Source organism: Myotis nattereri (genome assembly GCF_964212035.1).
Source record: "Myotis nattereri genome assembly, chromosome: 8".
NCBI lineage: Eukaryota > Metazoa > Chordata > Mammalia > Chiroptera > Vespertilionidae > Myotis > Myotis nattereri.
In genome coordinates this window covers 48,853,285-48,868,431 of record NC_138083.1, presented here as the reverse complement: position 1 = coordinate 48,868,431, position 15,147 = coordinate 48,853,285, and the positions used below count along the sequence as shown (strand labels likewise).

General features: G+C 42.3%; 1 protein-coding gene across 1 annotated transcript; it reads left to right on the top strand.

The window, feature by feature from the left end:
- Window positions 1–950: 950 nt before the first annotated feature.
- LOC308523639 (mitochondrial pyruvate carrier 1-like) lies at window positions 951–2,377 on the top strand. The gene has a single exon (XM_081097661.1). The coding sequence runs from the start codon at window positions 1,767–1,769 to the stop codon at window positions 2,184–2,186; it is 420 nt and encodes a 139-aa protein (XP_080953787.1). The 5' UTR covers window positions 951–1,766; the 3' UTR covers window positions 2,187–2,377.
- The last annotated feature ends 12,770 nt before the right edge of the window (window positions 2,378–15,147 follow it).

The following is a 15,147-nucleotide window of genomic DNA, read 5'->3' as shown; positions in this document are numbered from 1 at the left end:
AACATAAAACAAAGTTGAAAACAATATGAGTACAGTTTGCAAAAAAAAAAAAGGCAAAAACCCAAAAAGAAAATTACTGACTTTCTAAGGTTACTACGGTATGGCAAAAAAACATATGTGAGTGGACCGTCCTTGAAAGGCTTAAGAGAAAACAGGGAAGTGAAATAACAGCTACCTTCGAGGTACTGTGAAGTTAGCTAACAGCAGAGCATGTTAAAACCATAAATCACTCTGCAAATGCAAAGTGTTATAACTCACAGTGACAGATGAAGGTGGTATCTCGAGGTAGAGTCTGCTCATGGTTCTACATGTGCAAATAATGCATTTCCTCCAAATGGAGTGAAAATAGAAATGGAGGTAAATTGCCCTCTTTCTGTGACGCATTTTTTGCATCAATCAAATCTAGCACACAGTGGAGTACAGTGAGAGGACATATGCACATGAGCAAAGGAGTATTTGCTATGAATCCTTTATCTGAATTTTACTTGGAGGGAGAATCTGTTGTATGACTTCATAGTCATGCCATAGCTGTACTCAGCCTGATGACACTCTTTTGTTTCCAGCTTTGGTCTAGATTCTAGAATGAGTTTTGGTCATCCTTAGAAATCAGATCCACTTTCAGAAGATGAGAACGCCCCAATTTTACAAATGCGAAATTGTAGAGAGTTTGGAAAACACACAATTTGTAATACTTGAGTTACACAAGTGACCTTATGTCTATGGCAGACTACTTTGAATTGGACATTTATTTTTATACAAAACTTTATTTATTAAACACTTACTGAGCTTGCTGTGAGTACAAGTCAGCCAAGCATACTGAATGCAAACATTTAATAATTCAGAGTTGCAACCTTGGTGCAGCTTATGCCAGTGTGTTTGTGAAAATCCTTGTATGTTCAAAAACCTCTTGCTATGTGATAGTCAGGATTCTGGACAGTAAGACATACACAGACAGATCTGATACTTACTGGCCCTGTTGCTTTTCTAAGCCTTAATTTGAAATCTGTAAAATAAGTTATTTACTCACACATTGGTTTTGAGAGGTACCTGGGTAAAATTAAATTCATCACCCCAATGACAGGTACATAGTAAGCACTCAATCAATAATCACATGAGATTTTTAAAGATTTTTTTTTTGTCAGAACATTTTTTAACTGCTCATATTTTTGTGTTTATTTTCCTTAGTTTGGAGGAGCAACAAGATACTTATTTCCATATATAGATGCCATTTCTATATCATCTCCCACAGACTTAAAGATGCATTCCCTTTGTTCAATCCATGTTTAATGAGCAACCACTTAATGCAAGAAAACTTTATGTGTTAAAATATTGAAACCTCTCAAGAAACCCGAGAAGTAGGTATGGATGGCTTCATTTCACAAGGGGCGAAACGGAGCCTCAGAGACGTTGATTGGCGCACCCTCCTCCGCACAGAGTTGACACTTGAAGAAAGGGTGCCTCTAACGTGGAAGCCCCTGCTCTGCTGAGTACAACACAGTGTCTCCCAGTCTCCCCTCTCATCGGGGTCAGAAGGTCAGGATTAGAGCGGCTGCGGCTTCTGTCTCCACGCCCACGTCATTGTGAGCTGGCTGTTCGGCCGTTGGCGCCCCCACGGCTGGGTGACCACAGCGGTGACCACGCGCCCCCACGGCTCGGTGACCACGGCTCGGAGACCACGGCTCGGTGACCACGGCTCGGTGACCACGGCTCGGTGACCACGGCGGTGACCACGCGCCCCCACGGCTCGGTGACCACGGCTCGGAGACATGGCAGCGATGATTGCGCTGTGGCGGAAGGCATGGGACTACGTGAAGACCAAGGAGTTTCGGGATTATGTGACCAGCACACACCTTTGGGGCCCCGTGTTCAACTGGGGCCTGCCGCTGGCTGCCTTTAAGGACATGAAGGCGTCCCCGGAGATCATCAGCGGCCGCATGACCACGGCGCTCATCTTCTACTCGCTGGCCTTCATGCGCTTCGCTCACCGCGTGCAGCCTCGCAACCGGCTGCTGATGGCCTGCCACGGCACCAACGTGGCGGCGCAGAGTGTGCAGGGCAGCCGCCTGCTCATCCACCGCTCCGGCGGCGTGAAGGCGGCTGCTGACGCCGACACTGACACCGACACCGACACCACGGAGTGCGAGAGCGAGTGCGTCTGCGACCCTGGGGATTGCGGCTTCTTCTAGGTGGCCGCCAGCCCCCACCTGCAGGCCCCGCCGTGAGGTTCACAAAGGCTGAGGCGGCCCTATCGAGTCTTGGCAGCTTGCCAGCTCCCAAATGTTATTCTTCCGAAAGACGAATAAAAGTTTGGGTTTGACTCTAAGATAGTGCAAATCTCATTTAAACCTGCAGGTTGGTGAATAAAAAATAGAAAGTAGCACAGAAAAAGAAAATAGAGAAAAAGATAAGGATTTGAATATCAATTGTGTAATTGTGGTGTGTGCTTTTTTGTTGTTTGTGGGTTTGTGTTTTTTTTTTTAAGTGTGCCACTGGAACTATAGTTCCAAGCAGGCAAGAACTTTTAGGTGTACTCTATGGCCCCAAATAACTGCTCAATAAACTTTGGTTGGATAAATACCTGGAATATAAGAAGCTATATGTGATCCCCAGCTCTGTGCAGTTGATGTCAAAACCTGTACTATAGGGAATTAAGAGAAGGTGGGGAGGAGATTAGGAATTAGGTCGGGGGACATGTTGGTTGGGAGCACTGAGCAGGGAGGAGGATGAGGAGGACTTGGCATGCATGCTCTAGTGAAGGCAAGGAGCTGGCAAGGTAGACCAGGTGGCTTGAACCATCCCTCCACGTGGCCAAGAGAAAACAACATCAAGGGGGATCTGCAGCCCAGTTTCACGGGGCCCTGAACAGTGGGTTGACATTATCCTGTAGAAGCTGGAGGGTGGGACTAAGTACAGAGAGAGGAATTTAATGGCCATTCAGAGCTTCTTTCTTTGACCCACTGGGCTTCAATGTTGTGCGTCTCCATAAGCCAGGAACGCTGGCTTTGCATTCTATCAGTACACAGGCTGGGTACCATCTAGAGATACAGAGACGTGGAACTATGGAAATGTCTTCAAAGAAACTCGCAAGGCAGGGGTTTCCTTACCCCCTGCAGAGACATCTTCTGTCCAAGGGGAAGGATTCCTTGTCATGATTTACGATGCAGTGTTTCTGAGGAAGGACTGACTGAGAGATCAGACCGCCAGAATTCCCTGGAACAATGCCTGCCCAGGGGGCTGTGCTGGGCCCAGGGCTGTTTTCACATTCACAGAGGTGCCGCCCTCTTTGCTTGCAGGGGTGTTGTGGCAGTTTCTGCAGGAGCTTTGCAGGGCTCCAGGGCTGGCACTTCTTCTGAGCGGGTAAATCAGGAGAGGAAGTGTTATCTTTGTGAGAACGCAGGAGGCTGCGCTGACTATGCGGAACACAGGGAGCGAAATCCTGAACACTGATTCGTTTTGATCTGTTTGCAGGCATGTGTCTTAGGGCGTTGAATGCCGCTTGGCTGGGATATTCTGGGCTAACTAGTGGTTACAAAATGGGCTGTGACATTTACCTACGTTATTTGCATATCTCTTCTAGCTTAATAAAAATAAAGTCCTTCCTCCACTGTTTTTTGTCCTATGCAACCTCTCTCACTCCTGCCTTTTACAGTTGAGTTTATGGAAATGGGACATTTGTTCCCTGGATAATGCACCCTTGCAAAACAGGCCAGTCACTGGTCATGTGGAGCTTCAGTGGAAATAGTCTCCCCAGATATCTCCATCCCTCCTCCTCCTCCTCCTCTTCCTTTTTCTCATTTTCTCTCTCTCTCTTCCTCCTCCTCCTCCTCCTCTTCCTCCTTTCTCTCATTCTCTCTCTCTCTCTCTCTCTCTCTCTCTCTCTCTCTCTCTCTCTCTCTCTCCCCCTGCCCCCTCAGAATCCAAAAGTGCAATTTTTAAAAAATATATTTTATTGATTTTTTTACAGAGAGGAAGGGAGAGGGATAGAGAGTTAGAAACATCGATGAGAGAGAAACATCGATCAGCTGCCTCCTGCACAGCCCCTACTGGGGATGGGCCCGCAACCAAGGTACATGCCCTCGACTGGAATCGAACCTGGGACCTTTCAGTCCACAGGCCGACTCTCTATCCACTGAGGCAAACCAGTCACAGCCAAAAGGCAATTTTTGTGCTTATCTTAGTTACCCTCCTTATAGCATTGCCTGATCTTTCTTTTATACTTTTTTTCTCTCACTTCGCTGCCAGGTCTCCCACACCCGTGGCTACTCTTTTCCAGTCTTCGCAGGGGCTTCTTTTCTGCTCACCCTCAAATGTCTCTGTGCCTTTGTTCCCTCTCTGATTCACTCCGCATAGTTACCCAAGTTAATTCATTTCTTCTCGCTGCTGCTATCTTCCAAATCCCTACTTAGACTTTTATCTCCTAAAGCCCGGCAGACAAAGGAACACAGTGTTTCCAAATTTTAGCTCACTTTTTTCTTTTCAATTTAGCTGATATTCTTGTTTCCTGACTCCCAGTTGTACTCACAGACCTGAGAATCTTTTTTAACCCTTTCCATTCCTTTATCCACACACCCATTCATTCCCTAGTATCCTAAAAGGAGCTTATGGAGGGGCAACTCCTTTCCAAGGCATTTTTGATACTAAAGCTAGAAGTATCTTCCTTTTCATTATTATCACCCAGCTTTAAACTCTTTGATGCCTTCCCTCTGCTGCAGGATAAATCCCAACTCCTAATTCCTTTCCATGCCTGTTCTCACACGTCGGATCTCACGTTCTGCCTTCTGGCTGCAGTGAATTTACATTAACCTCACTGCACGTTACTGAGCACAGAGCCCTTGGCCTCCATCACAAGCCTTCGGGTGGGCTTTGGTCAGGAGCTTATGGTAGACCCCTGATGTCCTCCTTCCTGAACTCTTGCTGCCGCCCTCTAAGGCCACGAGGTTGGGGACTGTACCTGGCTCTTGGCTGTGGACCCTGATGGATTTAAGCTATTGTGGTTCAGAAAGTGTTTCATTGGTCTGTCATCAAATAAGTTATTTGTGGTGACAGAATGTTTTAAAGATGAAATAGAAAATAGAGTGCTTTACACGTTATTATAAGCAACATTTCTTGAAGCCTTTGTTGAAACCCACTTATAAGCAATGTTAATCTCATCCTTCTTGCCAGCAATATTTTCTCTGTTTCCTTGAGACATTGTGCCTGTTGAACAGGCCACCAATACTGGCTGTAGCTTTATTAGCCAGAAGATGAACTGAACATGCAAAGGAGGGCAGAGATGGGAGAATCACAGAAAAAGGGAGACAATTATAGGATTAAAAGCCATGATGCTTGCCATTTCTCTGAATAATGCATTACATGTCCTTGTATTGTAAGTGATGATAACTTAATTTTTTAAAGCTGTGTAATAGTCTATTGTATGAATGTACCATTATGTGTGTATGTGTGTGTCTGTATTCCTATCTATATAGTTTTTAACTTAACAGTGCATCATCACTATTAAAAATATGGTATTGAACATATTTTTAATATTGATTTTTGCCTGTAAGTATCAGGCTAAAGCAGGCATATTTATAATTTTTATTTTTGTGTGTAAAATGACACAAGTGCATAGACATGAAAATGTAATTAGATATGTGAAACATTGCGGATGATTAAAATGCTCAAATGACCAATTTTGCCTTTAAAATATCTCCTCCAAAATATGAGGGAAATATAGTTAGAAAAAAAATAGGGCATAAAGTCTTAAAGCAAAGAAAAAAACAAAACCTTTGTCAACTCATCATTACTAGGAGGGCACACCACAAACCCTTCAATTGCATCGTATAAGTATGCAAGAGCTGCGATATATGGGAGTTTTGTTGCAATACGGTTATATGGTGGGATAATCTTTTCTGTCAGTTTATCATCAGAAAGCAATTCTCTGCACACATCTCGATGTTTTTGCACTAGCTTCCAACTCTGCTGGGAACTTTTCCTCTCTAAGACTGCCACTGAGTTATTAGCTATGGCTGCAGGCCACACACTGAATGAAGTGGTTCTCTGTCAGGGGTTAAGTATCCAAAGTTTTAAAGACAAAGAAGGTTGCAGAACTTTCTTTATGTAAATTACTGTACACTTATAAGTTTCTTGTCTAAAGAAAATAAGGGATTCGTGAAAATTGGGTGTTTCATAAAGGATATAAAGATTTATATATGAAAAATAGCATACAGTTTATGTAAATAGAGCAATACTATAAAGGAGAAGGATAATAAGATTATATTTTAAACCTTGAGAATGTTCATTAGTATTTGGAATATTAAGTATTTCATTTATGCATAATATTTCCATATTTTTTGTGTTTTTTCATAAAGGTAATGTATACATTTTAAACCAGGGCATTTATTTCTGTGATATAGCACAATACACAATTTAGTAGATTTTTTAGTAGTTAAAAAGAAAGATGGCATTGAAAACATTTTTAAGGGTTTCTATGGAACCCTTAGAAAGCCTCAAATATTTACAAGAAAATCTTTTCAGTCTATATTTAAACTTCTAGTAAGTGTTCATTTAATGGGAGTTCAGATATTTTCCTCCTTCCTAACAGGTGAGCATCCTTCATCGATGCTTCCTGTAATGACTGCCCAGGGAAAGGCACTGAAAAGCTAGCAGGTAACCACATGGTGAAGGCAGTTCTCAAAGTTGTGACCGTTCAAACTTCCCAAACCAGACACTTTTTCCTAATACATCAGATTCTCTGACCTGCACTATTAGTCCTTTAAAGTTTTGGCAATAGAAACAGATCTTGCTCTGAAATACAGAAAACTCTTTCCATGGTTGGTTGCCTTATGGAGAGCACCCTTGTTAAAAGTCAAGTTAACTCAACCTGTGTGGCTCAGTAGTTGAGCATGGACTCAGGAACCAAGAGGTCACAGATTGGATGCTTAGTCAAGACACATGCCTGGGTTTCAGGCTCAGTCACCAGTACGGGGTGTGCAGGAGGCAGCCGATTAATGATGTTTCTCTCTCACTGATGTTTCTATCTCTTTATCCCTCTCCCTCTCTTTTTTAAAATCAATAAAGGAAAAAATTTTTAAAAAAGTAAAATTACATATGTGTACATATATATACATATATACACATACACATATATATAATATATATAATATTATCCAGTATGACATTGGTTAAGCTTACAGATTTTTCTCTCTGTATAATTATGTTTCATTTTAAAAGGCCATTGCTAATTTCAGCTGGTCATAAATATTTTGGGTTAATTCCAAGTTAAATGAGCCATTGGAGTATGAATAATATATAGATCTTATTCTTTTCCCTGTACTAATGAATACATTTTTTAAATAAATAATCATCCTTTCCCATATTCCTATTTGACAAAGTGTCTGAGAAGGTAATTTAACAGGAGATAGACACTGTACAATTTTTATTCAATTTCATTTCCTTGTAGTAAAAATATTTGGAAATTTAGTCATGGATTTTTTTAATTTCCTTCATAATAGGAAAGAATGAGTGCATTATAGAATGACTGTGCTCTTGTATTAGTGAAATAGGTGGACCCTATTGTATGTTCCTCTTGGAATGGTAAGAGGTCTCAGGAGACTACCCTAATACAACTAAGGCACTTGTTTGCAGGACTGGGCTTTTACAGGTTGCCTGGGGCAACCGTCATCCTCAATTCATTTAAAATCCACCTGTGCAGAGCACCATGGCATGTGTTGTTTAAATAGGTCACACTCTAATGATATAGTGTGTATTGTGTCAATACCTGTTCACCTATTACTACAAAGTATTTTCTTGGTTTCCCTCCCAGACTATAAACTCCTCCTCAATTCTACTTGGTTATACTCTTCTTCAACTTCCCAAGTCCCTAAGAGAACATTGGAGATTCATTAAGATTTGCTTAAACAAATGAATGAGGGAATTGAATTTTCATGAGAACTTAATTTTACAAGAGTCATTCTTCTCATCGATAGTTTTCAATCTCTATGCCACCTTGTCTTTCTTTTTTCCACATTAAGTAGAAGCATCTTAAAGCAGAGACTTCTATTGTTCCCAAATATCTGGTCTCCACTTTTTTCATTTTTCTAAGATCTCCAATGTGTGGTTGGGTTGATGAGGGATCATGAGAGAGACTCCTTTTCCCAGGCTCCTTTGCAACTTGGTGTGACCATGATACTAAATTGTGCATGTGAGATGATGTGATTTGTGCCATTTCAACCCATGCCCTTAGGCGCAGCGGTTCTCAACCTGTAGGTCTCGACCCCTTTGGCGGTCGAACGACCCTTTCACAGGGGTCGCCTAAGACCATCCTGCATATCAGATATTTACATTACAATTCATAACAGTAGCAACAGTACAGTTATGAAGTAGCAACAAAAATAATTTTATGGTTGGGTCACAACATGAGGAACCGTATTTAAAGGACCAGAAGGTTGAGAACCACTGCCTTAGGGTATCTGTTATGGCAGCCTAAGCTACATCCTAACTACTACTAATATACATAACATGTAGCATATTATAAACAAACACTAAACACCAACCTAGGGTGTTAGATACTACACACACTATCTTTAAGCCTCAGAATATCATATTGATATCATCATTATTCCCATATTTTCAAACACTAAAAGAACTCATATAGGTGATTTGCCCAAGATCACCTATAGTATAGGCATATCCTAATATGGTATGAGCTGACCATAAATGTGTGGACTTATTCCTGGGTTCTATACTCTGTTTCATTGGTCTATATGTCTGTTTTTATGCTATTACCATACTGTTTGATTACTGTAGCTTTATAATATATTTTGAAATCATGAACTATGATGCTGCCAGGCTTGTTCTCCTTCAACCAAATTGCTTTGGCTGTTCAGGGTCTCCTGTGGTTTCACATGGATTTTAGGACAGTTTTTTTCTATTTATATAAAAAATACCATTGGATTTTGATAGAACTGCATTGAATCTGTAGATACTTTGGGTATTGTGGACATTTTAATAATATTCATCCTTCCAGTCCATGAACACAGGATAGTTTTCCATTTATGTGCATGTTCTTTACTTTCATCAATGTTTACTAGTTTTCAGCATGCGGATCTTTCATGCCCTTGGTTAAATTTATTCTTAAGTGTTTTATTTTTTGATGCCATTATAGAGGTGGTTGCTTTCTTAACTTCTTTTTTTTTTTGATAGTTTGTTGATAGTGTCTAGAAAAGCACTTATTTTTATCTGTTGACTTTATATCCTGCAACTTTATTGAAATCGCTCATTAGTTCTAACAGATGAGTGCTGAAAACATCACTCTTCTCAGCCTACCCCAATATAATTTTATATCTGTTCTTGTAAGTTAAATTGTGAATAAGGGTACTCTGGCCTGCAGCTCAGTTGGTTAGAGTGTCATCCTGATATGCCAAGATTTTGGGTTCAATCCCTGGGCAGGACACATACAAGAATCAAACACTGAATGCATAAATAAGTGGAACAACAACTTGATGTCTCTCCCTCTCTCAAATCAATAAATACAAATAAAAATAATTGTGAATAAGAGTGCTTTTATGATTCTACATCTAATTCATTGATGCTATGAATACATGATTGGTGCCACTGGGTAATTACTTGCAGGGGCAGACAATGACTCCATATTGAGGTGGATAATGCTAATAGTTTATATATAATTTGGCAGTTTACTCTGTACAAATTTTTTTAGAAAGATTGAATTTCATTTGAATAGGAAAGTGTGATACATCCCTCTAAATTTGTTAGAATAACTCTTAGATATAGTATCTTCTCAAGAGTTTAGTTTTCTTTTATGTCATGAAAGAGCAGATGCGTTCACATTTTAATGTTTTAATTTATGAATATCTGTGATTATAAACAGGGTTCTAACATATATTGCAGCTAGTGGATGTACAATTATCCTCAGAGTTGAGCTAATTGATGATTAAAGCACGATTAAATTCAACTGAAAATGCTTAAGAGGGGCTTTTTTTAAAATATATATATATATATATATATATTAAACTGGCATAAGCGACTAATAATCCTCCTTTTTTATTTAAAGGTACAAAGACACAAATAAAGTACTACACTATTCTCATTAATTAGTACAATATACAATAAAAATTCGAACAAAGTTTCTGCAATGTGTTCTTTTTAAAAATTTTATGGTTTATATTAAATATACAATGTTTCTAGTCCAATTGGGGGGGGGGGTGTTCTCCGATAATAAATGGTCACCATGACATTAGCTCCACCTTAGATTTAGGATTATAACATACTAAACGGGGAAGTGAAAAAACTCAGAGCTACACATTGTCATTGAAAATATTTTGCTTCTTGCGGTGTATTGTTTCAGAATTGACAGCAATAACTCATTATTTGGGGAAAATACTATCTTGAAATAAATTGTAGAGTGTGAATTAAACTCCCCCAAGCAATTCCAAGATGTTGATTCTCATTCTTCTTTAAGTACAACTCTTGGTTTTCTGCAAGTTAATATTTAAATCTTCACCTCTCTATGTTTAATCAATGCTCCATTTTTAATATTTTAACATGACATTGAAATAAAGTTAAAAGCTCTAGAGGTCTTTTGTAATCAAGTGCCTTTAGTTCCAAGAGCAACAGTTATTTTATCTAATGATATGCAAGTCCCTGTAGCAACAAAATATTGTGAGAATTCTATTAATTTCCCAAGGAAATTTGTTTTTGTTCTATAGAGTTTTATTAATAGCCAGGCTGGTGAGAGTGGAACTTCCCTCTCTGGGCTCCCAGAGAAAGGAGACCTGCTTGACAGTGACAGACAGTCACTATTGTCTGTCCTCAGAATAGTGTCCTCTCTACTTCCAAAGTTTTAGAGAGTGAGATGGACTCAATTTAGGTTCATGAACTTAATTTATACGAAATGTTACAATTGTCAGAGCTCCATGTGACCATCCAGAGTTTTCTGATGGAGACATTTGTGGCAGCAATTGTAGCAGAGCTTGTTTTCTACTGTCATTCAGGTGGTCAGAATAAAATAATTAATTAAAGGAAGGACGGAAAGGTTGGGAAGGCACATGGAGGAGTTTAACAGATGTGTCTCTTGCATGTAAGTAGGAAAGTATGGGATGTTGCTAAGTAGTGAAGCTGAGAGATCAGAGTATGGAGTGGAGTTTGGAAGGAGGAGGGATGGGCATTGACACGTTTCTCACAGATCAATGCTGTAGCTAATTACATCTCAACTTTTACCATTAAATTTAGTGCAATGCACTTTAATTGGTAGGCAAACCCCTCAGTTCATTTTTTAAAGTTTTGATTTTTAACTATGTTAAATGTCTAATCTACAAAATTCTTATTATCTTAAAATAGCCCATGTGTGAAGGACAAGCTTAAGAATTTTTTATTTTAGGGGGGAAAAAAAGAAGAAAAATCCTCAGAGGTTACAGAGATTACAAACCAGTCTTTTAAAAATATAAAATTAATTTCATAATTTGATGGACCAAAGTCATACTACACATTATTTAAAAGCAAATGAAATTCAATGTGATATGTTAGGTTTCAAGTAACATGCAGTCTGACCCCTGACCTCATCCTTGCCCCACCCGGACTGGTTCTAAGTTGCACCCAGTTTGACCTGCAACTGGATCTATTTCAAAGTTGGACTCAGCTGACTCCAGACCCGGTCAGGTTTTTAAGTCGGACCTGATTCAGCTGGGGCAGTTTTCGGACTCTGGCTGTGAAGGAAAGGCTCCAAGAACTCAGAACGCCCTTAACACAGAAGCTGTGGAGCTGAGACCTGCAACCTGGGAGGACTTACCTACCTCCATCTGACCTCCATCTCCACGGGCCAAGCTGTGGAGCTGAGACCTGCATCCTGGGAGGACTTACCTACCTCCATCTGACCTCCATCTCCACGGGCCAAGCTGCAGAGCTGAGACCTGCAACCTGGGAGGACTTACCTACCTCCATCTGACCTCCATCTCCACGGGCCAAGCTGCGGAGCTGAGACCTGCATCCTGGGAGGACTTACCTACCTCCATCTCCACGGGCCAAGCTGTGGAGCTGAGACCTGCATCCTGGGAGGACTTACCTACCTCCATCTGACCTCCATCTCCACGGGCCAAGCTGCGGAGCTGAGACCTGCAACCTGGGAGGACTTACCTACCTCCATCTGACCTCCATCTCCACGGGCCAAGCTGCGGAGCTGAGACCTGCATCCTGGGAGGACTTACCTACCTCCATCTGACCTCCATCTCCACGGGCCAAGCTGCGGAGCTGAGACCTGCATCCTGGGAGGACTTACCTACCTCCATCTGACCTCCATCTCCACGGGCCAAGCTGCGGAGCTGAGACCTGCATCCTGGGAGGACTTACCTACCTCCATCTGACCTCCATCTCCACGGGCCAAGCTGCGGAGCTGAGACCTGCATCCTGGGAGGACTTACCTACCTCCATCTGACCTCCATCTCCACGGGCCAAGCTGCGGAGCTGAGACCTGCAACCTGGGAGGACTTACCTACCTCCATCTGACCTCCATCTCCACGGGCCAAGCTGCGGAGCTGAGACCTGCAACCTGGGAGGACCTACCTACCTCCATCTGACCTCCATCTCCACGGGCCAAGCTGCGGAGCTGAGACCTGCATCCTGGGAGGACTTACCTACCTCCATCTGACCTCCATCTCCACGGGCCAAGCTGCGGAGCTGAGACCTGCATCCTGGGAGGACTTACCTACCTCCATCTGACCTCCATCTCCACGGGCCAAGCTGCGGAGCTGAGACCTGCATCCTGGGAGGACTTACCTACCTCCATCTCCACAGGCCAGAGAGCAGCGCGGCGGGGGCTGCCAGGTACCTCCCTCCTGAAGCTGTTGCGGGGCGGGGGAGGGGGCGCCTTCAGTTCCCTCTTCTGACACTAGCACTGCATAAAGGTAAACTGAGGCATGTTACAAACTGTTAAGAGTTTATTTGCACAAAAATGGATTCCAGCCAGGCAACCCCACCCAAAGGGGTTAGGAGGGTTGGCTGACGGGTGCTGGGGAGGAGCAGACCTTTCCAGAGAAAAGGTGGGAAGCAAATTATTGATTGGCTGTAGCTTCCAGTCTAGTTGGCTGTTGGTGGTCGGTGGTCCTTCGTGTTTTGTTTTTGTAACCTTGAGGCATTTGTAGGCATAGATTGTGGGTAGCTCACATGAGCCCTGGGCAGCATCAGAGCCACATAAGTCTAATGTTCTCCTCAATAAATTGATTTAACAGACCCCAGCTTTATGGCTCCAAGGCTAATACAGTTCTGGTCTTGTCTCTAAGAAAAATGATGCACATTAAAAAACAACAATAACATAAGGGCATGTGTAATAGGGTTTCTGAAGTTTAAGCTCATTGACTTTATGACCAATGGATTTCTGAAGCAAAATATGACTTACCCTGATGAACACAGTCTCTTGGCGAGTGGCTCAGCCCTATGGGAGTTGGCATTTCATAGCAGCAAGTCAGATCACCATTTGTTAGGGGCTCCTTCTCGTGCAAAGACTGGCTGTCTTGTTTGTACACTGGGACTCCAAGCAAGGAGACCTGGGAAGTGAGGATGATAGATTGATTGGTAGTGACTCAGGGACTTCACTGGATTTTCACCTCCCTGCTCTTCTGTTGTCTCTTAAAGTCTTTTCTACATTTTATAATCCTACTAGAGACCCAGTGCATGAAATTCATGCATGGGGGCGGGGTGTCCCCTAGCCTGGCCTGTGCCCTCTTGCAATCTGGGACCCCTCGGGTAGGGTCCCTAGGCCTGGTCGGCAATCAGGGCCTATTGAGGCTTTCCTTCCCCGACTGCCAGCAGCTGGCCCCGCCCCCGCTAATGCCACTGCTTGCCATCTGTGTGGCAACAGGTGTGGGGTGCGATCACTTGGCTGGCCTGGGCCTCCTTCTGCGGGGTGATTGCTGGCTGGCCCCACACTCCTGCCAGTGTCACTGTCTGGTGGTCTGGGCCTCCCTCTGCGGGGGGATCATGGGGCAATGGTGGGGCCCCCCTACCATTTGCATCGCACCAGCCTTGGCTGGCCTGGCGCCAGTGCATGTCATAGCGTGGTCATCCAGAAGGTCATCCGATGGTCGTTCTGCTGTTCGGTCATTTGGTCGATTTGCATATTACGCTTTTATTATAGATAATCAAAGGCACCCAATTGTGGTGATGTCACAGTGTATAGATTTCACAGAAACTCTTCTTATAACCACTTTATATGCAGATACTTTTAATTTAAAAGGGTTATATTCTTCTCTTTTGCATAAAAAAGGAAAAAGTGTGATTCTGTTGAGATTAGAGTTCAGAAGAGCAAGCATATTAGGGCTCATTGAAACAAATCTTGTTATTGATGTTGACTTCCTGCTGATCTGCTTCTTGCTTTGATGGTGTGAAATCATTTCATTTTGATGTTTTCTGTCTTTTATTTGGGGCAGATTTGGCAGTCAGTATATAAGTAGATGCTTTTTATATGCAAATATGCATGTGATCACTACATCAAGCTATTATGTTTAGTTTGGAAATAAAGGTAAAAATTAAAAGGTTGGGTATTTCAATCTCTCTCCCTCCCCCCCTCTCTTTGTCTCTGACTAAATGATTTTTTTAAATATAATGATCCCAATTAATAAGAATCTTTCTGTCTTCGATCAGTCCAGCTCCCACTCCTTTATTGCGATTCTATGTTATAAGTAATAAAAATGAAAGGGTCACTTACTATGCAATTATGTACCTAAACACACACACACACACACACACTCTCCACACACACACACACACACACACACACACACACTCTCCACACACACACACACACACACTCTCCACACACACACACACACACACACTCTCCACACACACACACACACACACACACTCTCCACACACACACACACACACACACTCTCCACACACACACACACACACACTCTCCACACACACACACACACACACACACTCTCCACACACACACACACACACACTCTCCACACACACACACACACACACTCCACATACCCACACACACTCTTCACACACACACACACACACACACACTCTCTCCACACACACACACACACACACTCTCCACACACACACACACACACACACACACACACATATGTATATTATACTGTTGGTCCACACAAAAGACAAAATTATTCTGTGATATTT

What these genes read in the sequence shown, in the direction of transcription:
- LOC308523639 (XM_081097661.1), top strand. Translation starts at nt 1,767, where the DNA reads ATGGCAGCGATGATTGCGCTGTGGCGGAAGGCATGGGACTACGTGAAG.